This window comes from Opisthocomus hoazin, chromosome 3 (assembly GCF_030867145.1).
Source record: "Opisthocomus hoazin isolate bOpiHoa1 chromosome 3, bOpiHoa1.hap1, whole genome shotgun sequence".
NCBI lineage: Eukaryota > Metazoa > Chordata > Aves > Opisthocomiformes > Opisthocomidae > Opisthocomus > Opisthocomus hoazin.
Window position 1 is genome coordinate 47,936,792 of NC_134416.1, and position 27,218 is coordinate 47,964,009.

General features: G+C 36.6%; 1 protein-coding gene across 11 annotated transcripts in view; it reads right to left on the bottom strand.

The window, feature by feature from the left end:
- Positions 1-27,218, bottom strand: part of SNTG1 (syntrophin gamma 1) — a 365,296-nt gene that overhangs the window by 51,130 nt on the left and 286,948 nt on the right. For all 11 annotated transcript variants that reach the window (XM_075416176.1, XM_075416174.1, XM_075416180.1 and 8 more), the window contains one exon: positions 23,803-23,841. In XM_075416176.1, the coding sequence (XP_075272291.1) occupies positions 23,803-23,841 (39 nt within the window). The remainder of the gene's footprint in view (positions 1-23,802; positions 23,842-27,218) is intronic.

The window sequence follows — 27,218 nt, forward strand, 5'->3', positions numbered from 1 at the left end:
GATTTATCACCACGCCAATAGTATCACAGAATCACAGAATCACAGAATAGTAGGGGTTGGAAGGGACCTCTGTGGGTCATCTAGTCCAACCCCCCTGCCGAAGCAGGGTCACCTACAGCAGGCCGCACAGGACCCTGTCCAGGCGGGTCTTGAATATCTCCAGAGAAGGAGACTCCACAACCTCCCTGGGCAGCCCGTTCCAGTGCTCCGTCACCCTCAGAGGGAAGAAGTTCCTCCTCATGTTCAGACGGAACTTCCTGTGCCTCAGTTTGTGCCCATTGCCCCTTGTCCTGTCACTGGGCACCACTGAAAAGAGCTTGGCCCCATCCTCCTGACACCCACTCTTCAGATATTTGTAGGCATTTATAAGGTCCCCTCGCAGCCTTCTCTTCTTCAGGCTGAACAAGCCCAGTTCCCTCAACCTCTCCTCGTAGGGGAGATGCTCCAGTCCCCTCACCATCCTTGTAGCCCTCCGCTGGACTCTCTCCAGTAGCTCTTCATCTTTCTTGAACTGGGGAGCCCAGAACTAGACACAGTACTCCAGATGAGGCCTCACCAGGGCAGTGTAGAGGGGAAGGAGAACCTCCCTCCTCCTGCTAGCCACACTCTTCTTGATGCACCCCAGGATCCCATTGGCTTTCTTGGCAGCCAGGGCACACTGCTGGCTCATGGTTAACCTGTCGTCCACCAGGACACCCAGGTCCCTCTCCGCAGAGCTGCTCTCCAGCAGGTCCACCCCAAGCCTGTACTGGTGCATGAGGTTGTTCCTCCCCAGGTGCAGGACCCTGCACTTGCCCTTGCTGAACCTCATCAGGTTCCTCTCTGCCCAGCTTTCCAGCCTATCCAGGTCATGCTGAATGGCAGCACAGCCTTCTGGTGTATCTACCACACCTCCCAGTTTGGTGTCATCAGCAAACTTGCTGAGGGTACATTCTAACTCTTCATCCAGGTCGTTGATGAAGAAGTTAAACAAGACTGGGCCCAGTACTGACCCTGGGGGACACCACTTGTCACCAGCCTCCAACTAGACTCAGCGCTGCTGATGACAACCCTCTGAGTTCTGCCATTCAGCCAGTTCTCTATCCACTTCACTGACCACTCATCCAGCCCACACTTCCTCAGCTTCCCTAGGAGGATATCATGGGAGACTGTGTCGAAAGCCTTGCTGAAGTCAAGGTAGACAACATCCACGGCTCTCCCTTCGTCTACCCAGCCAGTCATGTCATCGTAGAAAGCTATCAGATTGGTCAGGCATGATTTCCCCTTGGTGAATCCATGCTGACTACTCCTGATAACCTTCTTTTCTTCCACTTGCTTCATGATGGCCTCCAGGATAAGCTGCTCCATCACCTTACCCGGGATGGAGGTGAGGCTGACCGGCCTGTAGTTCCCTGGGTCCTCCTTCTTGCCCTTTTTGAAGATTGGAGTGACATTGGCCTTTCTCCAGTCCTCGGGCACCTCTCCTGTCCTCCACGGCCTCTCAAAGATGATGGAGAGTGGCTCAGCAATGACATCCGCCAGCTCCCTCAGCACTCGTGGGTGCATTCCATCGGGGCCCATGGATTTGTGGACGTCCAGATTGCTTAAGCGATCCCTCACACAGTCCTCCTCAACCAAGGGAAAGTCGTCCTCTTTGTAGGCTTCTTCTTTTACCTCCGGGGCTTGGGATTCCTGAGGGCCAGTCTTAGCACTGAAGACTGAAGCAAAGAAGGCATTCAGTAGCTCTGCCTTCTCCGTATCCTCCGTCACCAGGACACCTGCCTCATTCAGCAGCGGCCCCATGTTGTCTCTAGCCTTCCTTTTGCTGCTGATGTAGTTGAAGAAGCCCTTCTTGTTGTTTTTGACATCCCTTGCCAGATTCAATTCCAGGTGAGCCTTGGCCTTCCTCGTCGCATCCCTGCATGCTCTCACCACGTTTCTGAACTCTTCCCAAGTGGCCTGTCCCTCTTTCCACATTCCATGGACATATAATATGTAATAACATATAATTTCCAGTGTTCACTGGTACACTACTGCTATGGAAAATAGGTCAACCCATAATTCATACATGCAGCGTTGTTAATGCAATAGATCTATTTTTAAATCTCCTTGTGAAACTGATTGCTACACTAACTAGACACGGGGCATTCTGTGTCTTTAGTGTCAGTAATGAACATGTAAGGAAAACAGTTTAGGAAAAATAACTACAATCATATTAATAGTCAACACATTATAAGTTTACCAATGGTATAAATGTACCTAAAATGAATGTTTGTACTGCACGTTTTATTCTTTGAGATTTTGTATGTCAAGTACTTTTAAAAAAGCAATTTATATGAGTTTATTCCATTACTGTTGAGAAAAGGATTTTCATCAACATTTCTTCATGGAATATAAAATAAAATAAATGGGGGGGGTGTCTACTGGTTTTTTTTGTATTTTTTATTTTTTTGTCTTCTTTTTTCTGTTGGATTGTATTGTAACACACTGGATATTAATGGCTTTTTCAAATCGCCGTGTATGAAATCTACACTACTACCCTCCATCACAGTTTATTAGATGTTTTATGGTCTATAATCAGAGACATAGAGAAGGTCCACCCCTCTAACACTTACAGTGAATCCTCAACATTTAATTCTTTTGCCCGTAGCAAACTCTAATACTGTAACATAGTCTTGGGTCCAACAAATATGTGTTTAAATATACACTGGTTTGGTCATTAAACAAGTTTATAAACCTCAAAAATAAAATAGAGCTGTACCACAACACTCAAGAATCAAGTGGAGTGCTCAACACTATGTTGTCATGCATAACTAAAAAGCCACATCCTCTGAAATCTCATTCATCTGTGAATGAAGAAATAGTCAGGAAAATAACCAACTGACATGTACAATAAGAGAATTTTTACTTATTTCGATTCAATGTTTATTCAGATTTCCCCGATTTCTGCTGTTTTGTATGTTATCCAGTGCATGCTAACTATGGATCCCCATCCCTCTGACTTGGTAGGAAACTGTAGAGGTCAGTGAATAAGGGGGGCTACACAGAAAACCAAAATTAGTATTAAAAATTGTACTACTATGTGCAGAAGCTGAGCACATTTTCCTCTCTGCAACTGAAAGAGAATGAATGATCTCCAATTTCTAGGAACTGAGACATCAATGCTTTTAAATGAATTAAATGGAATTGATTTTGTTCTATCTTGATTTTTTTCATTAAAATTTGACACATAGTAAGATATCATCTTGCCTGATGATATTTAATATCACTCTAGTACTGTATGTAATCTGTTTTCAGTTAGTGTTTTTCTTTTTCAAATTCCTCATTTCTACTTCTACTATTCATCAGAATAACAGGATACAGTCACTCATGCTGTGCAAATGTATTGATATTTCGCATTTGATTGCCGTAATACTAAAGTAGCCATGAAATTTCAGGCAATTGCTCCTTTAGATATTTCTCCCTTGCCTCTGTAGATCATGAGGAGAAATTAGATTGATTTTTCACACAACTTGCTGCACTAAGGCTTTATTAACCAAAAGGCATTTCTCCTTCAGACTAAATACCTACTATTAAATATACAGAAGAACTGTTAAGCAAACACTTACAATGTTGTCTGAGTGCATGTGGATATCCACACGTGTGGACTAAAATAGCATGGGCTAGGTTCTGGGAAATAGGGCAAAACTGAAGAAATACTAGATAACTATTTTACTTTTGTGTTCCTAAAAGGTCTCACTTTATCTAAACACACTGAACATGTGAAGTTAGATAAAACATTGTAATTTTTACACAATGAAGCTGAGAAACTGATGAAAAATTTTCATTTATGAGATAAAATAGAGGACACATTCTTGAGACATTCATGTTACTGGTAAACATTTTGATTTCTAAAAAAGTTTTCACTGTAAACAACTTGGAACGGATCTTAACTTTCCAAATTAATAGTTCATATGTATATATATACTGAAACAGTGGATTAATATGAAATTTGATGTGAGTTTTGGAACATATCTGTACATGCAGACTTGGGCCAAAACACGGAACTTTATGAGATTCTCTCTAAAAAGAGATGTTTACAGCAACAGACACATGATGAATGGAAATAAATGTGAACCACAAATAGACAGTGCATAGCATGCCTCTTTATAAATTTAAAAACCAGGTTAGTTTTTTTATCTTAGAAAAATTTTTTTGAGTCCCTATAAACTGCTGACCATTATCAACAAAGGTGGCGGTGGTGGGGAAAACAGATTTTCTTTGTGACAACATTCCACTTAAAAGATAATTCTTGCAGTCCTGGTTGCTAACTTACCTGAAGCAGTTCATTCTTCAAAATCAAAGGGTGACACAAATTAATTAACTTTGTGGCTGCTGGTTCAGTAACAAAGATTCAATATGTTATTATGGTTTATGAGTTAGATCATGTATAGTTTAAAAAAAATCTGTAAATGATAAATGAAACAGGACACCTTCTTCAGTCAAAAATCCTTAATCTCCTAATTTAGTATGTACTTACATCACATGGATATCCTAATCAAGCAAGAAAAATTGCCACAAATTGCCATAATTCATATCAGTCCAAAATATTGCTAAAATGACTTAAATAGCCTTGACTTGACTAGTCTAGTGGAAGATCTCCCTGCTCATGGCAGGGGGGTTGGAACTAGATGATCTTCAAGGTCCCTTCCAACGTTTACCATTCTATGGTTCTACAATTTTATTCTCAGACTTTCAGAGAGACTTCTCCAGAGTTTTTACACAAATTTCATTACATTTTAGGAAGAACAGTAAGACAAAAATACAATAACATTTCCCAAAAATGAAATACAAATATTATGTGACATTAATTGAGTGAGGCAATTCAAAGATCAGAACAGATGTACTGACAGCTTTTTATCTTGGAAGTCTCATGTTCATACTCACATTATATGAAACCATGCTGTCAGGCAACAGAATAAACATGGAGTCAGAAGACAAATGAATATGTCAGACAACATGGGAAAAATGACAAGGGGTGAAGAACTCGGATAATGCTCCCTACTCTGGTTTTAATGTTATTTTCTCTGCATGATATTCTCAAAATTCATTATAGTCAAATGTTAGCAGAAAAACAATAAACCCACACTAAAATGGAACATGAAGTGTCCTTGTAATGCAATCACTGGCAAAAACAGTCCTGTATGTAAAAGACTCAGGATTTTTATGCCAAGTAAGAATTTTTTTTCAACATCAACAGAACTAATCATATACAATTTTGAATCAATGTTAGAAAAAGTTTGCTCTACTGTAAATATCGTCAAAATATTTCCTATCCTGTTTTTCAGGTTTGTGAAAAGCCTGGTAATCTTTCCATATATTTTTTTTTAATTCCTGTGAATTATTTTCTATCTTTTTCACAAGCAAAGTCCACTAAACCAAGGCAGTCTGCATATGCAAAATAATCTCAAAGAAAGAGAAGACAAATGGCAATGAAAGGTTATTTTACGTATGTTTCAGACTAGATTTAGAATAATTTAAAGCCTCATTTGCTTCCTTATGCTTTGTGACAAATAAACATCAGTAAAGGTCAGTATTTTCTACAAAACTATGGCATGAAATTATTAATAGCAAAGGAACAGCTTTGGCAAATATCCCCTTTGACTTTTATTTCTGAACTTCAAAATTTTGAAATGAACTATTTTCGATTTGAATTACAGAGGGGCTTGGTCCTGGGCAACCTGTTCTAGGTGATCTTGCTTGAACAAGGGTGTAGGGCAAGATGAGCTCCAGAGGTTCCTCATGACCTCAAACATTCTGTGATTCCATGAAATGAGAAAACTTAGAAATGCATTAAACCAGAAAATGATTGCTTGCAAAATAGTTTCCCCCTTCAGTTCTCCTGTTATATCTCCTCCTTTTCCTACTATGTATTTTAGAGCTATCACTGACAAAGATCACCTTTATATTTTTGAGCCACCTACCTAATAATAGATTATTCAATCTCTGAGCATTTCACATATTATTGGAGATTATAAAATTATTGTGGGAGATTATAAGCTTACACTTATGTTGTATTTCATATAGCTTAATTTCATTCTGAGTAAGAATCAGGTTTTGTTCTGTTCTGGTTTTCAAACGATCACACAAAAATTAAGGAAATATTCAGTGGTCTTAAGGTAAACAGTACCAGAGAAAACAGAAAATACTTCTTAGTTACGGAAAATGATTTTTCCCTTACACTCCAGATAACTGAAAACTGATATCAAAGACTGAAAACAGTAGATTCACTTTCTTCGCACACAACATCATAAGCAGAGTGAAGACAGTTTAGGGTAACAAAACTTGCCTGGACCTCTGCAGACATCTGTCCAACATTAACAGCACTGTCTGAAAAACCCACATTACAGTTTATACTACATCCAACACCATCCCATGAGAAATCTTAGAACCTGTCCAATGAGATCTACTAGATCTTGCTAGAAAATGACTGCTTCACCCCCTTCAAAGATTTAAAAAGTGATGGCTACATGTGGATACAGGACAGCTTTCTGAACAGGTAAAAAGATCCACACTTTGCTTTTCCAGGTTTCTCACAACCTTCTTCTTGTTATAATCTACTAATCCAGAGCAACACTTTGTCTCATCCATTCAGTTTTTCATCCAGTGTTACATCTTAATAGCCACAGTTTATTTCAAAGCAGTCATTTTACTTCTTTAAGAATTCAAAGTATCTATTCATATAAATAAATTTTTGTAAAGACAAAGTCAATTTGAACATTAATTGGGCAACTCTGTGCCTTTGTCAAAATGTCAGCATTAACAGTTGGGTTTTTTTTTGCTTACCTTAAATGATTGAAGGCAATGAAAAATTACCTATATTTAAAATTCATTACAAGTTGAATTTGTTCATTTTAATAGAGGTGATTAGAATTTAGAAAGTACAGTATTCCTGTGTGAAGACTTTTTCCAAGGCAGACCTTATGCAGCTGTTTTTACGAAGATAGATTTGGTGCAAACTGCAGTATTAGATACCAATCTATATTAATTTGGAAGGTGTGTGTGAAGGAATCAGTACAAAAATAGCCCATGTTAGTCCTGGCTTGCTGGATATTGACTGGATAATTTTAAAAAAAATAATCATCAACTAGAGTGGCTAGCCAGCATATGGTAAACCCCCTGAATTGCACAAGGGATTTGTGTATTTTACATGAGATTGAGTTAAGCATTTTCTTGGTTAATAGATATGGTAGCTAGATGATAAAAAAACATATCTTGTGTTACCTAGAGTGATCTGCCTTCCTCACTTGAATGAGCCTTCTTTCTTCTTGTAGAGACTTCTCTTGTTTACCCACCACATAACTCACCTTTGGAGCAATTTAGCACATCCCTGAGCAGGCTCATTGGCTGCCAGGTTTATCACTGAGGACACTCAGTCCCGCTGCCATCACATGAATTTTACAGGCAACCTGAGAAGCTTCCAACCTTCTCTGACACCCTCAACAGAGCAGCTCTCAGCAAACTCTTTGATAATGAGCAGTTTTCGCACCCATCCTGATGAAAAAAATTACTATATATCACACTGTCATCATTTTCCCTCCTTTTGCTGTTGTGTAACTGCAATCAGTAGGATCCTCTTTTTTTTTTTTTTTTTTTTTCCCTGGGAAAAATATCTTTGATATATTGTCATATTTGAATTCATGCCTGTCTATTTTTCCCCTACTGAATTTATGAGCAGGCACAAAGAGGGCTGTAAATTTTAATCCAGGATAAAATTCCTGGGGTTTTTGAGGGTTTAAACAGATAACAGTGCAATACAGATAGATCAACACTCAGGTGGCAAGAAAGTAAACATCATCTATTCTAAAGCCTAGTAGCCTGACTGCATTTAGGACTTATCTTTTGATTAATGTCTCTTTTGTTCCTCTTCTAAATGTGCACAGCATAAATGTAATCCATTTTTGAGGCTCAAAAATATAAATGGGTCAAACAAAAAGATATTTCAGATAATCGAGCTGGAGGGTATGGCCTCTGTTTTCCAATGAACAATGTGTCGCATTCATCTTTGTCATCTGAGGTGAGACTACTGAAACATGCTGAATGAAGAAAAAGATCAGAATATTATAAATTATTAGACAGAGCCTTTCAGACTTTTGATGGTGCCATTGAGCAAACAACTGACACATTCATCTCTCTCAAGTACCAGTGCAAATGAATCACTTATGAAAGCATTTATTATCATTCTCAACTCGCTCCAGGAGTAGTTTTCAATTAGATTTCAATGACTGGTTCCAGATATTATTTTGATTTCCATCTTCGGTTTCTCTGAAAAGGACTGGTAAGCAGAACTTGGACAGGACTAGTGCATTTTAGGCTGTCTGGCTGTCTCTGAGAGATCATACTACTCACAGAGCTGCTTTGCTAACATCCTGAAAGCCTGCTAAATTTCTGCTTTCTGAGCTCCATCCAAGGGAGAAGGTAACTATAAAAGTGAGAGAATCCCAAATGTCTGAGTATGTAGAAAACACAGATGACAGATAATAAATCAGACTTTTTTGAAATTAATTTTAGCAATATAATTCTTGAGTTTGCATAACATTAAAATTCTGTTTTTATAGAAATAGATGTTTACACTTCAAAGTGCCCACAAAGCCAGAATAAAATTACAAATATTCAGTGTATACTTAGACTTGTCTTTTAAGTCTCTAGTGTTGCTGCTCGCACAGCAAAATAAACATATCTGACAGAAATATCTTTTTTGGTAACAATAACTTCACAGGACCTGACTTACAAATAAATTTATACCTTTATGAGACTGAAGTTTGAACTATTTACAAAATTAGCAGTGCAGATATATATGTAAGTATACAAAAGCCTGCTTAAGCCTAAAGTATTATATCTAAATACTTCATCCTCTGATGAAACCAACATCTAAATTCTATGGAATGATGCTATTCATGGCTACTGGGAGATGACTATTAGGGAGTCAAATTTTTACTTTCAAGTCTTAGTCATTTAAAAGGCAATACTTACAAACTGATGAAAATAGCTATAAATATTTGAAAAACCTCCTTTGCTATTTATACTGAGAAACAATTATTTTCTGTCCAGCCTGATTATCAAAAGAAAAAGACTTCTGCAAGCTTAAAATATTCTTGAGGCTTTCTCGGGGCTCTCCGAGAACACAGTTACTACCTATATATCCCAGAATAACAAGTACAAATAGAATCTCCAAAAATATTTGACAATTTGCCTTTTAGCAACTCATTCATTTTTTAAGAAGTCAATGCATGTAACTGAAAAAAAGAAAAAGTCATAAAGAGGTGAAATTTTCTTTTCAAGAGTACAAACAATCAGTTTTCTGCATAAATCCACTGGTTTTCAGATTTAATAATCCATGTTCAGTTAATGAATTATTTCAAATGAACAGAGTGTGACTGAAGATGTAGGAATATTGACATGGGGCTTTTTTCCTTCCTTATCAGCACCATGATTTTGTTGTGAGAAAGAAGATCTTGGAAAATGTCAGCTGGTGATCAGGCAACTTTTTTTTATTATGAAAAAAAATGATAAAGGTTCAATGAAATTTTTTAATTTCTAAGAACTCACAGAACCAAGGGGAGGACTGTACTATTCCAACAAGCTAAAATATAATTTAAAACCAAGTTTCACATTCACAGAAATGCACATAATGAAGCAATTATTAGAGCAAATTCAATAATAATATATATATAAAATCCTTCAAAGATTAGTGACTACTGCAGTCAGAAACATGAAGGCAAGTGATACACGACACTGGTGGGTATGACGTAGTCAGCATTTCTTTACAACCACTAATGGAGACAGACATGTCTTTTAAGCAAAGCTAGTTATTGAACTTTTTATTAAACTTTCTGGACATCAGTATCTCTAGCAACTGCCAGTCAGTGCATAGTAGTAAAATTTACTAAGACAAGTGAAATACTGAAGAAGTCTTATCTACTGGTGGATTAGTCAGAAATAACTGAAGGTCACACAGCCCTCCTATAGAACATGAAAATCTGCAGATGAGAAGTATTTGATGCATCTGCGCAGTGTCTTTGGTGGACCAACACTATAGTGCCAGTTACTAACAGGGAAAAAAAACACCAGGCAGTGTAAAAATTTAATGTTTAAATCAATAAAGAATTCTCCCTAAGGTGCTTGTATCATTCATTATCTATCAAATCATCTTTTGTCTAATGAATCCACAATTTTTGAGACCATTAAGCAACAGGTCTAACTAAGTTTAATTTCTAAATACTCTTCTTGAATCATAAAAAAATGACCAATGCAGTAAAACTTCAGTTTATATTGATATTTGTATAATGTAATAAGAAATTGTAAATCCATAGGTTTGACACATGTGCATAACATTATGATTCTTTCCTTATCAGAAACATCAGACAACACTTATCCTATAATCTTCCTTCAAAATCAAAGTGTATTGCAAAGATACATGTAAAGAAATGATCGTAAGTAGGAGGAAGAGAAAACAGAATTACGAAAGATATTTTCACAGTCATATTGGTCACATTTTACTAAGACCACATTAGTAAGAGTGATTGAAATTTTTCTTTTTTTGCTAATCATTACCTTGAATAAAATCTGACAAAAAAGACTGTTTTTGACAGCATAAAATTCATTTAAAGTAAAAATTCTAGACAATCACCAAATTTACCACATTAAAAAAAAATCAGTAACTGAAAACAAAAATTTAAAAAAGCCTTTAAAATATCATCACAAACATATTTTGTACAGAAACACCTAGCTTGAACTTTCCTTTTTGTTTCCATTACTTCTGAATGTCAATCTAATAAGCTGAATACCGTTAGGAAATCAAGCATGTATTTATGCTTATTTCATACTTCCTAGGCACATATCATCTAGCACAGTATTCTGAAAGCCTTAGATTTTCTTTTTTCTTTTTTTTTTCAAAAGGATTTTGAGTGGATTTTGAATGGCTCATGAAGACTACTTTTGACAAAAATTACAGTTGAATGGATAAAACTTGCAGCATTTTAACAATTTAGTCCCAAAGAGCATTCATCTTCCACTACAGCTAAATAGAGACAACATTATGGGTCACTGTGTTTCTCTTTCATCTGCCTTCAGAGTTTGAACTTTCAATCTTAACAGCCTGAAAAATAAACTAAGTACTTTTATAAAACAACCAAATATTCTGCTGTTGAAATCCAGATTATATACCTTGCCAGATCTACAGGAAGAGATTTATTCACTATGTCTGTCTTGTGACATTAAAGCAAAGAAATCATGTATCAAAGCACCTTTGATGTCTTTTAGTACTTAAAAAATAAATGAAATCTCCATTCTTAAAGATATTTGTAACTTGACTGGGGAAAGTCTTCAGCAACTTGATTTATGTTGGCCATTCTCCGACCAGGGTTTTGACCAGATGACCTACAAGAACCCACCCAATCTAAATAATTCTGTGATTCTGTGAGTCTTTGATCTCAAAGCACTCGTATCTGTCTTGGAATCTCATTTAAAATAGTCCTTACTTACTATTCTTAGCAAACCAGCTTCAGCATTGTTTTTATTACGGTGCCACATTATTCTTCGGTGGCACACACAGTAGTACATACCAAATGTAGTAGTTCACACTTCATAATCCATTTGTAGCTGTCCAGGTTTTTCTGAACTCAGTAATTTTATATCTAGCTTCATTTTCAATGGGGAAGTGTATCAAACTTCTCACTATAGACTTTCATCCTTAAAACACACTCTGAAAGGAATTTTTAGTACAGACTACTCGCAGCTAAGGCACCCTTGAGACTGAGGACAGTAGGACTCTTCTATTGCTCATACAACGCTATCAAGAAATGAAATGTGAATCCTATCATCCCTTCTCAGTTGTTAACGGGGAGGAGGGGGAAATATTCATGATTTGTGAAGGACTCTGATATTCTACAAAGACTGAGGAGGAAAGGAAAGAGGAGGTGAGAAATCAAATGAGAAGAGAACAGATATGCTAGGTATCTTGAAAATACTGGAAATTCAATTGACTTTCTAAACAATGGAAAAGCTGGCTTGTAAACAACTAAATAATGATGTATAACTCACATTCTTACACACTTTTAAAGCAAATAAAAATCTTTCTAAATTAATTACTAAGAAAGAAGGAGAAGTGGGGCTACTCTGGAACCACTTTAAATATTAATTTTCAAACAGTGGTATCCGAATAGAACTGTGTTGAGAAAGAGAATGAGAATGTCATCCCATTCTGAAAGATAGCAAGGTAGAGGAAAACTACAGCTAGAATACCTCCTCTAGGAGCTGAGAAAAACCTTAGGGAATAATTAGATCAAGAATCAAGAACATGATATTCAGTATGTTCTATGTAATATTGTTTTCACGCTTCTTTTCATAACTTAATTTTTAACAAGAATATAACTTTTGTTAGAATAAAGCCTGTTTTAAATTGTCTGGTGTTTAGATTGAAACTAGGCTATCCTAAGGATCTTTCACTGGTCATATGCCAATGGCTTCTAACAGGGAGTTAGCCGTAGAGTTTATAACATTTGTTCAACTGATGTCGCACTTTATTTTTTGACAATGGGGTGATGCCTGTCAATAGTTGACATGTCACTGACATTTCAGTATTTCCATGGATTTTGTAGTTTCACTAGAAAAGGTCAGTCTTTAAGGAGTGTTGTTTGCAACTATATCAGAGCTTTCTGCCACTCCTTCTTTTTTTAACGAAAAATGTCCTGCCATTATGAATATCTGAGGGATACAACCCATAAAGGGTGGAACTGCCCCAGAATTAAGACTGGGTCCTGAATGAAGCTCTAACTTCAGTGCTGGACACTGAGACTCTGTATCCAGAGTGCTCTATAGAGGGACAGGAAGGCTGCTTCACCCACAGAGAAGACAACATAAAAAAATCCGCTATGGGTGACATCCGTGTGGCTGAAGGAGAGATCTTGATGGAATAGTTAAAGGCCCTGAAAAGAGCAGATAGTGACCTAAAGGAACTTCATCAAACAACTGATGGATGTAAACTCATAATTAATACTTAGCCAGAAGTCTCTCCTCTCAGAGAAGGCATCTCTTCTCCAAGGTCTTTATGCATAGTCTCAGGTGTCTGCGTCCTTTTTGCGTACTCTCCCACTATCTGGCGCTGGTTTTGAATGGCAGCCTACTTCAGTAGCAGAGGAAGGACAGGCTGCCATATTTTCTCACCTACCGCCGTTAGGGTAGGCTTGTGCGAGCAGTAGGTTGGAGTGATGAGTGACTGTTGCTTCTATTAAGCAAGTACCATGAACAGTGGGCTGTTAAACAAATAATGGGAAGCAGCATTACTTCTGGATGTATATATAAGGAAAGCAGCTAGAAAATGCATACTATTGTGTCTTGATCCTGCCAGACTTCGGGGGTATGCTGAGTGTGCCAGTTGTATCCTGTACTTCTGAAAACTCAGCGCTTACTCATCACCAAGCCATAAGGCAGAGACCTGTTTTTAAGAAAAAAGAAGCCAGACATCTGTCTGGACCTTGGTCAGAAGTTCCTGGTCACATCATCGCCTATCTACTGCTTCAGGCCCTTTCTCCTCCCCTGACGTGCACCATTTTCCAGAATCATTCTTTATAAGTAAAGGTGGACATTTTTTGGTTCTAAACCCAGCATCACTGAGAGATATTCCAACAGGAATAAATAATAAAAAAAGAAATAAATTTTTCAGTTGTCTGCTCCTGAGAATAGTTTATCTATTTGCCACTGTTAAATTTCTATTTGCTGTGTCATAAAATAGGATGGATAGGATTTTCTTTCCCAAAAGAGTAAGATAGAAAGCAAAAGTTCTCTAACGTGCTAAACATATAACAAGTATTGCTTACTAAACAGTGTCTCCTTACCAGGAAACATAACTGTCTGAAAGGACAAAAAATTGTCCTCATATTATGAATTTATAGGGAATGTTTCTGCATCTGCAATTAGCTATATTTTTTTAACATTTTCCATCAATTTTATTATCAGTTTTCCTTCAGACACTTTTCTTCTTCATTTGTAGGTATCCCATAAATTGTCAATTGCTTTGTACTATTTTACACATCAGCTATTCTCTGAAATACAGGTAGCAACTATATCACTGGTACCATGGCCTATTATTGTGATGAAAGGGAAAAGATCAACGACCACCTATGGTCCACAGAATTATGATTAGCCACTGTTTCTAGAAGTTCAAGAGAGTAAATATATTTCTATTGACAGGGTATTATATGAAGCACATCGGCATAGATGTAAAATAAGTGAATGAGAAAAAATGAAATCTTTATTCACCTCTCCCCTTGAAGTAAACTGTAATTAAAACTCCCCTTGAAGTAAACTGTAATTAAAAATACCTTCTCTAAGTATTTTGAGTCCCATGTGCTCCTTCAATAGAAGATCTACAGATAAAGTACATGCTTCATTGATTCCAACTAATTTATTTAGATGATACAATTCCCCAAGGAATCATGTGTGTCTAAGCTTATTAAACACCTTCATTCTAATCTACTAAAATTAATGTTATTCTTGGAAACTTTTACACTCATTTGATGCAACAAAAGAGGCATTACAATAAAGCATTGTAATGTTTTTATTTCTAGCCTCAGTCTCCAATGAAAATTCCAAAATGGGTAGACAGAACAAATTCATATCTGGGAAGCTGTGGATATTAACAATTCCTGATTTAAAGTGAGGTTAGAGGGAAAAAAAAAATTGCCTGTACTTTATCTTTCTAAGTATAACTGTAAAAAAAGATGACCTGTATCTTTTGTGGATATGGTGACTCAGTTTCTCTTCTTTTATTTCTTCTCTTCGTTACCTCTTCTCAGGAACTTAGAATCACAGAATCATAGAATAGTTTGCTTTGGAAGGGACCTTTACATGTTACCTAGTCCATCCACCCTGTAGTAAGAAGGGCAATCTTCAGCGAGATCAGGTTGCTCAGAGCCCTGTCCAACCTGAACCTGAATGTTTCCAGGGACGGGGCATCTACCGCCTCTCTGGGTAACCTGATCCAGTGTTTCACCACTCTCATTGTAAAAAATTTCTTCCTTATATCTAGCCTAAATTTCTTCCTTGTATTTAGTCTAAATCTACCCTCTCTTAGTTTAAAACAATTAGCCCTTGTCCTATTGCGACAGGCCCTGCTAAGTTTGTCCCCGTCTTGCTTACAAGCCCCATTTCAGTACTGAATGGCTGCAATGAGGTCTCCTCGCAGCCTTCTCTTCTCCAGGCTGAACAGCCCCAACTCTCTCAGCCTTTCCTCACAGGAGAGGTGTTCCATCCCTCTGATCATTTTGGTGGCCCTCCTCTGGACCTGCTCCAACAGCTCTATGTCTTTCCTGCGCTGAGGGCTCCAGAGCTGAATGCAGGACTCCAGGTGGGGTCTCACCAGAGCGGAGCAGACGGGCAGAATCACCTGCCTCGACCTGCTGGCCCCACTGCTTTTGATGCAGCCCAGAATATGGTTGGCTTTCTGGGCTGCAGGTGCACATTGTTGGCTCATGTCCAGCCTAACATCCACCAGTACCCCCGAGTCCATCTCGGCAGGGCTGCTCTCAAACTTGTCAGATTGCAGAGAGGTACAGGACATACACATCATTCAAGGCATCTATTTCAAAACAAGGATGCTGAAATTTGCTTCCTGTCCTCCTGCTTTGTTGAACTGCTTTGATAGTAGCTAAAAATCCTGTCCAAAAATAAAATATATGAAAAAGATGCAAGAATTTATTCTATTACAATAAAAAATGGCCCTTTTTTGGTTTAACATTTGCTACTTATGTTTCCAGTCTCAGACATCATAAATATCCAACCCCTCCCAAAAATCTGTCTTTTAAATTGCAGGTATCCCTTTCACTGTCCTATTTATGTTATATATCCCATTTCTTGAGTAAATGGCAAAACATCAGATCCAAATATGTTCACAGACTTAAAGCAGAATTTAATTATGTTACATATACAAATGGAACACAGGGATAAAATGATGCAACACAAGTAATCCCTTAGATTGCTGTCTAAATTCAGTGGTTTCTCACTGTCTGACCTCATCATAGATACAGAATAATGCTTCTGGGAAGACCTGCAAGTATTTGTCCATGTTAAAGATTTATGACAAATTGGGAAGCAATGATTCCTCTGCCTAAATCTGCTTGGGAGGTGTCTGACTCAGATGAACCCTGGATGCATACAGGCAGGGTCATGATTATAAGAAAAAGTTGAGATCATCTTCTTGCAAATAGTAGCAGCTGAAGGGAAAGCTGTTATTACGGCAACCTAGCAATTACAGCACTCACAAAGTCAGTGTGTCAAATCTGTATCTTTCTTCTTCTAACCCGAACATCAAGCTAAAAGCTGAGGTATACAGCTCCTGTTGAAGCTAGGACACTGTGCAGAAAGGCATGCAAGACCTATGGGATCAGAAAGAACCTGATTTCACACCTGAAAGGAGTGTAAAGCAAGGTGAAAGATCTGGTAAGAACACCTTAATCTAGAAAGCAGAAGACTGAGATGTCGACTTAACAGTTGAATACTTTTAAGCCATGACTGTCACCCAAAAATAGGCACAAACATACTATTTTGTAAAGTTTATTTATTTATTTATTTATTTACCTATTTATTTATTTAGAGGAAGAACTCACATTAATTTCTTAGGAAGATTCTTTGTGGAAGCATTCAGAGCTTTAAACCTGACATAAATGAAGCTTTGACTCAGGGCCGTAAACCACAGAGAGAGAAGGGCTATCAGACTTGTCCCTGTGTGCTGCCCAAGGTAGTGCTACACCCCAGCTGTTCTGGATATTATCCCAATGGTTCTTTGTTCTTCAGGAACCAAATGGGTAACAGCTAGGCATCACATCACTTCCCCGTAGATCCCTACATCCTCTCTGTAATCTATACTTGAAATGTCACTCAAATACATACAATACATAGTAACTCTTCTTCCAGAACCACAAAATGAGTAACATTTGTTTATCTGTTTAATAATTTAGGATTCCACTTAATAACATCTAGTTGTGGGACATGCCTGTTGATTTCACTCAGTTTTCAATGTCTACAACAGAGCATGGCCTTTAGACTCCCCTCATCTGTCTGCCCTGTTTAAGACTTTAGTGGAGAATACAGTATATTCATCCCGTATTGACTAAAATCTGAACACAGATCTAACACAGATGTGATCACTAAACTTGATCAGGCAAAACTTACTGAAAGCAGTTTTCAGAGAGTGACATTAATATTGCAGAGAAAAAAATAGCTAAAATTTGTTATACTAACAAGTTAGTACTAGAAAAAAATGTGAAGACAAATGAGAAAAATATGTAAATAAGGATGAAATCTACACTTCAGACAAAATTGAATCTGGTGGACATGCAGAAATTATTTGATAGACAGCTTGTGACTTATAGTTTGAGATTTAAACAAAAACTTCATCTAATCACTCTTTTCTATCATCTAAATTTCCAGTGGTTGTCCAAATTACTTCCATCCTCTCATGAGCTATAGGGTATGCAGCCCTAGGTTATGAGAATTGCTATCCAATAACTGCATCAAGTGACTCACAACATGAATGTTATCTAGCTCATCAGGTAATTCACTATCTTCAGGAAGCAGTATGACCTTCCACTCAAAAGTCAACATGGTGTCCTCAGCCTGAAACGTCTAACAACCTACGGTGCATATTGCCCTTCTAAAACTTTTTTATGTCCTGAAGATCAAAAGCTACTCTGGACTACACTTGTAAAAGGAAGAAAAATCTTTTATTGGCTACAGGAGCCAATGTTTTTATAATAGAGGGTGCCTCAGAAGCACCTGAAAAAATTAAATAAACTGCTCAGTGAGAAGTATTTGTCAAACAACCAAACATATCTCTCTCTATTGTTTTTCTCTAATTCCTTTTATTTTACAGAAACCTCAATGAAGTATCAATAAGCAACATAAGCCATTCAAGGGTTTATGTTCTGGAGTAATAATCCATGCCAAGTGCCATAGATGGCTGACAATACAATGTGAGGAATTAGCACAGCGTAATTTACACTGTATTGTTCACTTCTGCTTAATTTAACAGCAAGATACCAGCTCCCCCTGTGTGGTTCTATAAACATTTAACAATAGCAGCTTCATTCTAGAGATTTTTGTTCAAAATAAACCTGATCAAATCCTTACTGTGATAACAGATGGTGGTAGAGCAGATGTACCATAGGGCTTGAAAGTTCAAGAACTGTCAGTCAAGAGCTGCAGGATGGCTACTCTGAGGAACTACAGTAATGGCCTATTGCAAAATAATTAATACAGCAGTCAGGCAGAATCAGGAAGAAAAAAATAAAAAAAGAAAACAAAATACATCTAAGGAGAGGGAACAAAAACACTCTCCTTAATGTACTTCTAGAGTAATGGCTTGATTGTCTTTGAGGACGTCACCTTTCAGTAGAACACTCCATTTAACCACTCCACTTTAAAAATATTAATAAAATAGCAATGTCATCTTGGAGGTTATTATTCTGCAATTAAAAAAAAAAATTAAATGTCTTTGTTGTGTTTCACACAGATGTTTGTCACTAGAACAGACATTGTTCTCAGTCCACCTGAGCAACGCAATCCACCTTTTTAAGTGTAATAGAGATGCACACATCTGCAGCAAAGGACACTGGCTTGAGTGACAGGCAAGCCAGCCACCATGACATTTATGTGTATTCTCCTCTATAAAGAGTTTATAAGCTAGGTTTTATTAAACAAACTCGTTGAGCTGAACTTTCAGAAGCAATTTTAAATGAGATTGTTCTAACTGCATAACTTTAATCAAGCTGAACAGCAGCCTATTAAGCCAGAGTATGAGGTGATACTATATAGCTGATCTGGTACAGCTGCATGTAGTTGTTTTTATTAAATCATATCATAAGCAAGAGAAAATGGGCATATCCATGTGCATTCGTGAATGTCATCAAGAATGTAAATGTGCCTGCAAGACAATGGGATTCACGACAACTGAGTGCTGCGCAGTCTGACATGCACAATTATACCCCAGTTTCTTGCCTTAGTGTAGCATCAGTTCATTCTGCCATGATGTTGTTTCAAAACCTGAATTAAATGCAGCTGTGGTGATGGAAATACTGACTCCTTCTCATATAATTCTCATTATAAACTGTTAACTTTGAAAAGGACAGCTACCAATTCGTTCCCCATAAATGCTGGAAAATTCTAGAAGGAAACCTTTTTAAAAACGAAAATTGAAATTATTTAACAAGAATATTTTATCTTCTGTAGAGACAAGAAAATCTTTTGAAAATGCTCCTGCTGCCTGTGGGTAGAAGAGAAATTGTGTCCAATTCAAAGGATTATAGCATTCTTCCCAATTATCCTTTTTTTGTGAATTCAGCATTGATGAAAAGTGCAGGTTTATAACCTTTGAATTCGTCTTAATATAAATGAAGCATACAGCATGGGAAAAGAAAATTTTAAATACACTGCTCTGCCAAGATATTCTAATCTCTGTTTTACATGAAACCTTGAGACTAGAGTTTTGTCTGTGTAGTAGAGAAGCAAGAAGCTATATACTGCCTTTGTGAACATGTATGGAACATAACTATAATCCAATAAAATGGAAATGCAGCTCCCTGATTTTGCCAGGTATGGAATTTGCTTTGTACCACTAGCTTGTTGAGTAAAATAAGTTAAAAGTGCAATCAGAAAGTTGCGACTCTCCCAACTGCAATTAAATAAACATTGTAGCTACCTGTACATGTAGGGATAGGAGGAGGTGAACTGAAGGCCACACTAAGATTTAGATCTAAACCTTCAATTCCACGGTGTACCTAAACCAGATGTAACCAATTCATCTTCCTGGCATGGCAATCTGTAAACACCAACTCCCAATAAATCCCGGAGAGCAAATGAGGGTTATAGTGTGTAGTAAAATCTCCAGTAGCTGGAGGCAATACATTTGGTTTCCTACCCAGAGAAGAATCAGAAGATTTGGTAAGAAAGACTGCCTAATTCTGATTTCCCTAGATGCTATCAAGCCAGTATTTAGATGAGATCAGCACATTTGCAAACTGGTCGTTAATGTAAAGATCAGGAGTTGAAAAGTAATGGACAGTGCTTGACCTCAATGCTTAACACCATGGTTTACTGAGGTAGGGTGTTTTTTCCTGTTTTTTGGAAAGCGTTAGCAGGGAAGTCGATGTCACCTTTCAAAACTCACCTGCCTAATGATGGCTCTCACAGGAGATGACATTTGCTGTACTCACTGTAACAGCTGAACAGCAGTGATGAGCTCCAAGAAGAGGAAACATGCTTATGCTTCCTCTCCCATCTTGGCTGATCATATGCTTGAAACCTTGAAATAGTCTATTCTTTGTGCGTTTCTGGTATGAAGTCTTTATTATTTTTCCTCTGGAATTACAGAAATTTTGTCTATGATATGCTATTATTTTTAGTGCATATTTAAAATGCACATTATGTTTTCAGAACCAAATTATTTAATTTTTCTTCTCAATTACTTGCTGATATTCTCTTAGATGGTACTATATGTAGTCCCTGCATATAGTAACAATATAGAAAACATGACTTGATTCAAAGATGTTGCCAAATTTTTAATTTTTTGCCATATTCAAGTGAAGTGTTCTTTTCATCATTGTCAGTTCAGACAGGAGATCTTTATTTTCTCTCTTCTCCCACAATCTTCTTCGTCATTTTTTCTGTGTGTTCCTCTTCCAGCTTTTTTTTGCATCATCTCCCCACCACTTTTAAATGCATTAGCACTGTTCTCAGAAATTCTTATTGCCTCATGCTGCCCATATAATTATCATTTTATTATCAATACTCGTCATCTTTGAATTTTTAATTTAAAAAAAATGTATCTTATCTAATAATTTCTCAGACAAACCTACTTTCATAATCACTGCCTTTAAGGAAAGCTGCTACATTATGTGCAGTCAATAAGTACTTTCTAATCAATTTTTCTCTTCTCTTTTTAACTTGACTGCAACACTGAGATATTTGGATAACACTCTCGGTGTTGTAGTAACTTCCACACCTGTGTAGGTTTATTTGTTTTCTCATTGTAATGCTAATGGATCTGTCTGTGACAGTATTTTCTCCTCTAAATCAAGAATATACTCATAAAGGAATTCTAACTGGATTGGTTCCTCGACACTAGTTTGACAGCTGCCTTCCCCCTTTAACAAGTAATTAAAATCCACATATATATACAGATACATATACAGATCTTAATTTTATTTATGTATATAGCTATGAACAAAACACATGCAAAAAAGTTCAAGTGAAAATAACCTTCAACTACCCTGCCAGGGCTCGTAAACAAAAGCATGGGCATTCATTAAGTGAAACTGAGTATGCTTTTTTTGTTTGCTTCATCATAATAGGATGAAGACAGCAGTTGAAAGATTAACTTGCATAGTTGTGACTGTTGCTGGAAAATTCTACTGAAAGTTTTCCTTAGATAGACAGAGGTGTAAAATCAAAACATTTACATGCATTTTAGATGCTAGTATTATCTAAGTTTGAGAACTATATTAATCCCCTTAATAACTGGATATTTAGCAAAAGGAGGGTATTTGAGAGAAAAGGTTAAATACTCAAATATATTGGCATTTACCATGAAATTTATTGGAACTTACCTTACGAAATACAGGCGAGAAATAGAAAATATACTGTAGAAATTTTATCACTGAGGGAGAACTGAAAAGCCACATGATCATACAAACCTTTATCATCTGTAGCGATTAAATATAGTAGTCTAAAAATTCTTAGTCAATAGATGTTTTTCAATAAAGTGACTTAAAATGTTTCATTGTAGGCCCTTAGAAACTATCAGTTTATCTTACAACAGCTTTTTATTCAACAGGATGCATAGGGTGCACAATAAGACACAAAGGTGTTTTCATCCAAAACACACAACGTGCTTGTGGTTTGGACTAGTTATTTCAGGTAAATAGTACTGAAGAAAAAACCTAGAATAAAAATCCCCATCAGATGAGTTTCAGAGTTCAAGTTCATAATGTGCTTGCAGAAACAAGTTAAAACTAGCTATTCAACCTCTTAGACAAAACTGTATTTCATTAAAATAAATGTCAAGATGACAAAAGTATTCATAATGATTATTTAATATTCAGATAAATAATGATGTGTAACATAACAAGCAAAAAGGTTTGTTCCTTCCTTGCATATCGTGTTGTCTGCTGCATATCAGAAGACAGAAATTAACCTTACAGCTGTGTAGTCTTCTCTGACTCTTCTCAGAAATACCTGAGACTAGGTAACATTTCCTAGCTTCTTCTACAGTAAAAAGTCCAACCCTCTTTACTTCCCTTAAATACAGGAGGGAGTCTGTTATTGAAATTAATGTTCCTTTAAATTTCAAGATATCCACAGATCAATAAACCTTCTTCTTTTCCAGTATTTGATGGGCAGTGAGACTGATAAGGTCTCACAGCCCATCAAATACTGGAAAAGAAAAAGGCCTTATCAGTCTCACTGCCCAACAAATTTGCCTCTCTCTTTTCAGTTTGATCTTTTGGCTGACTATCTTGAAATAGTCCACGGTAATTCTTTTGGAATATAGTGATTGATGTTGATGAGAGAAGAACGTATTAACTGCAGGCTGCTCTAACAGATACCATCACCAACAAGTTATTTAAGCCAAGAAAGTTATTTTTACTTTCCACTGGAATTCTAATGAAAAGGAAAATTCCTTACTGACCACATAAGCCACGACTTTCAAAACAGCAGAGATCACTGAATTGATATGTGAGCCTGGTAGGATGTTATAACTGCTAATTATATTTGTCTTGTCTTTATTTACAGTAATAAAAGCAAAGAGATAAGCTCAAACTAAATCATAACTGTGAAAATGGCACTAGTTAATTAGTTTTTGTTTACAAGGCATTTTGTCCTTCCTTTTGACATAGGAGCATTTCTTTGACACTGCCAGCAACTGATATAATAGAAACTTTTCTGAAAATGCCCAAATGCAACTGTTATCTTCAATTGTTGAATGTGACAAGCCATTCCTTCCCGTGATGTGAGGAGACAAGAATGAGTTAGAAGGGTCTAAAAATCTAAGTAATTTGAGCTACCTGTAGGTTTGCTTCTTTTTTTTTTAAAGAAAAAAAAAAAGTGGAAAGAACAGATTTCTCAAGATATAGAGCTCTATCCCTTCATCTGATGGATCCAATCGCCTGATACGCAGCTGTGGAGAAGAGCAGCAGTTATACTTGTGATGTATTTTGCAAGAAAACTTCTGTATTTAAGGAATCAAACTCCCTTTCTTTAGGGCATTGCAATGCCTTCCAGTAATGCAAGACTGCCAATGGAGAACTTGAAGACAGCTGAAGACAGTCAGATGATTCAGTTTGTTGTAAATTCTACTACTGGCCTTCTCCATAACCTTGGGCAAATATTAATTTTTTATGCTTTCATTTGGACAATAGAATTCATACATTTTTAGAATTTTAGAAGAATGCTGATGAATACTGACTAATTCTGTAAAGCATAATAATCCCATTCCCCTTTTCATAATAAAATGAGTAAGATGCAATCTGAAGAAAACTTTTTTCATATATATATATATATATGCATTACACTTAGGTGAATTTGAAAATATTAGGCATGGTCTTACTTTGACCAAAAATTCCAGTTCCCTTTGACTTTAAAAAAAAAATACTTATTTTGAGGCTGCAAGGTACTCTCTGAAGAACATCCACCAAGAATTCTTGAGCTAGAACAATGCACAGCTACCACACAATTAAATACAGTTGAAATGAGAATTATAAATGAAACAACCCCAAATTTTCTGTTTCTTACCTGCTGGTGTACGGGAAAATTCCTGTTGATTTTTTTTATCTATAAAAATGAATAAAGAAATAGATTAATACTCAGTCACTAGCAGAAAAAAAGATTCAAACATTAGATTTTAGAGACATATATCAGACCTCCCTTCCAACTTATGTGTGTGAAAAGAAAGAGAAAATTGCCTGCAGTAAAGGGACTGAAATCTTCGACAAGTTCACGTGAATAATAGGATATTTCTGCAGTCACTGTGTGGTTTATTCTGCTGTTCAGAATACAAGAAAAGAGAATACATGCAAAATACTTTCTGAAATCTACAACTCTACGTCTTTTGCTTTCTTCCTGATTAGAAGCTATAAATTCAAGTAGGGTACTTCACTATATAATTCAGAACAACTTACATCCACCAAAGTCATCAAGCTTTAAGAAAATTTCTTCTCTCCGAGAATACTGGAAAATCAGGCTGGAATAACCTTTGAAACATCCCTTTTTTTGCCCTTGTATTCCAGGTGCAAAATCAAGCATGTAAAACTAGTTGTGATAATTGTTTAAGTAATTTTTTCTTCAAACTTTCAACAATATTTCCAGGTAAAAAGTAAAGAGAAAACCACTCTGAGACGCCTCATTGATGAGGAGTTTGTATTTAGCCCTGCAGATCACTAATTTCATCTAAATAAACATTGACAGCTTTCTGACACAAGAAGTGTCAAATACAAGGAGAATTGTGTGGAACATATCCATTCCTACCATTAGTAGAACAGAAGTGTTCTTTTTTTATTTTAAACATGAACTCTGACAGCTTTTGAGCAAACCTAGTAAATCAGCCTTGTGCATTCATGACAGATATTTAATACCTAGAATTTATTATTTGCTCTGTTCTGTTAACTTTTCACAATTGCTTTTGTAGCTATGGGCAAATGACTAAAACACATCTTTAAATTAAAGATATTGTCAGCTAGAAATCAGCTGTGTAGCCAACCAAGCCCAGAAACCACAGTGTAACATTTACACTGCTTCAACCAAAGGTATGGAATCTTTTTAGAAGAAAAGCAGAATACCCTCCAGCATTTACAATATCCTCTCTAAATAACTGTATGCTAAGATGCGAGTGGCACTGTATTTTGCAGACTTTAAAAATAAGATTGTTTGCTGCCGCGCTAACCTCTTTGCATTCTTCATGCAAATACTGGAGCAAGTCTGTAAGTCTGTCACTGACATCCCAGTTTTGCCATCAAAGGATAACTGGCACTGTCAAGAACATGCTGGCAAGCGATTTCAGTTGGTTTTCAAATGTAGCCTGAATCAAAAGTGTCAGAAGAACATTCCACCCTCCCATCTTGCATGCACATCAGCTTTAGTTTCCTCCTTTCTTCAACATAAGTTAAGGGGAAGCATTAGAGGAGCTAGGACATTCAGCGGACAAAGTATTAAAATAAAATTAATCCACACATTATAAGACATGAACGATCTTACATGATTTCTTAAAAGAAAAGGTAGATGAAAACCACAGGTTTTTCACAGAAAAACAGAGATTTCCAGACTTTGGGGAATTATTTCTAAACCTGACATGAAATAATTTAGCATAAATTCCTGTTTGTGTTACTAGGTGCTATTCAAATCCTTCTCAAACTGTGTATTTCCTTCTAGTTTAAGCAAGCACTATAGCCAATACCATGAAAAAATTAAGTTATGAAAGGATATTGTCAAGACAAAGAGATTTTACCGTTCTAAAAAAAATACTGAAAATATCTCTTTAGGGGGAAGTTATAGTAATATATCAAATATTTTGATAGCATTTTTGTTTATGTCATATATAGAGATTAAATTTTTTAACAGAAAAAAATTATATTAGGGGCCTTTTGTACTTATAAATTTTCCTGGGAAATGTAAATGTATGATCCAAACATCATTTTCTCATTCACAAATTTCCAGCTCCTTTTTTTAAAGTACAATCTAAGTGCCTAAATTGCATAGTTGTTTTAACTGTTGTCATTTTGATGGATTAAAACAATCATGTTTGTCTTTCAGATAATATGGTGATGATTTCTTGAAATGTATTATTTTTAATTACCTTATAGTTTGCAAACTGCATTAGAGGTGTTCAGTTCTACCTGGAACTAAACTCGTTAAGTGTGATTAGTTCTAGGAACATCTTAAATCTTCGTCACTCACATACATAAATATTGGATGTTACTTAAAAACAAAAAAAGTTCTACAATTAGACAGCAGAAGTCACTGATCTTTAAGATTATGAGATACACTGTCTTGAGAATACCGCACATTAGCTAACATTGATCTTCCCAGCATGTTACAAAGTGCACTGAGTAAAATTTAATCTACAGGTGATCCAGATCCATCAATCCTTAAGAATCAAAATCTAACTGTAAACATTTTTCACAAATGAAAAGAAAAAAAATACCTTCGGTTGCTTGATAGATTATCTAAAAGAGAAATGTTCCTTCAGTCTTCCATAACGTTACTGAACTCATTGTAACACTGGTATCTATCAAGCACAATCACAGCACACAAAGCTACGCAATTGATGCAAATGAATAACATTTGTTTTCATCAGAGGACACCAGTATGATACAATGCAAACATATATGCACATAATATTTTAAAATAAAACACCTTGCAGGTACTACAATATGAAAGAAAGGCAGGTACTCTGAGAACATTCTTTAGAAAGATGTGTTTATCCGGAGCAATAAAAAATCAGGAGTGGCACAAAAGGAGACAAAAGAAGAAGCTAGTAAACAAATTACATTCTGAAGGCAAAGATACAGGAAGCATTATGAAAGCTGAATTGAAGCTAGCAAGAACTTCCTGCTTCTACTTCATTTTCAGCAAAACAGGTGCTGAGGGGTGAACTTCTATTCTGGTTCAACTTCCATGAATGCAGATTAGAAAAAAAACCCTAAGAACTCTGTAGGAGAGAGTAGTTTGGGATTTGGTGATCACCTAAACGTGGAAGGAGGAAGAAGGGGTCAAAAATAAGGTCTCTTCAGTATGTTGCATTTGAATAGTAAATAGGCACGTGATGTTGATAAGAGACCAATAACAGAAGAATGAATTTTAGCGGAAGCTATCATAGAAGAGTTTGAAGCATAATAGACTGTGCCAAGTGTACAAACATATATGACTAGCTATGTTACAAAAATACAGCTGGCCAAACATGTTAGGACATCATAGCCATGAAGAATACTGGACAGGGAGCTGATATGAAGTGAGACATAGAGGAGAATGCACCATGGCCAAATTCAGTTAGTTGTGTGGACTGGATGTTGCCATCACATATGGAGAGTTTTCATAGTGACGGCTGTGACTGCTCTGCAGTAGAAACAGATGAGAACACGGAACACATCACTCCTCAGCAGGGTGAGCAGATGAGCAGGCTTTGGCTTCAGGAGTGCATCATGATTGCAATGTTT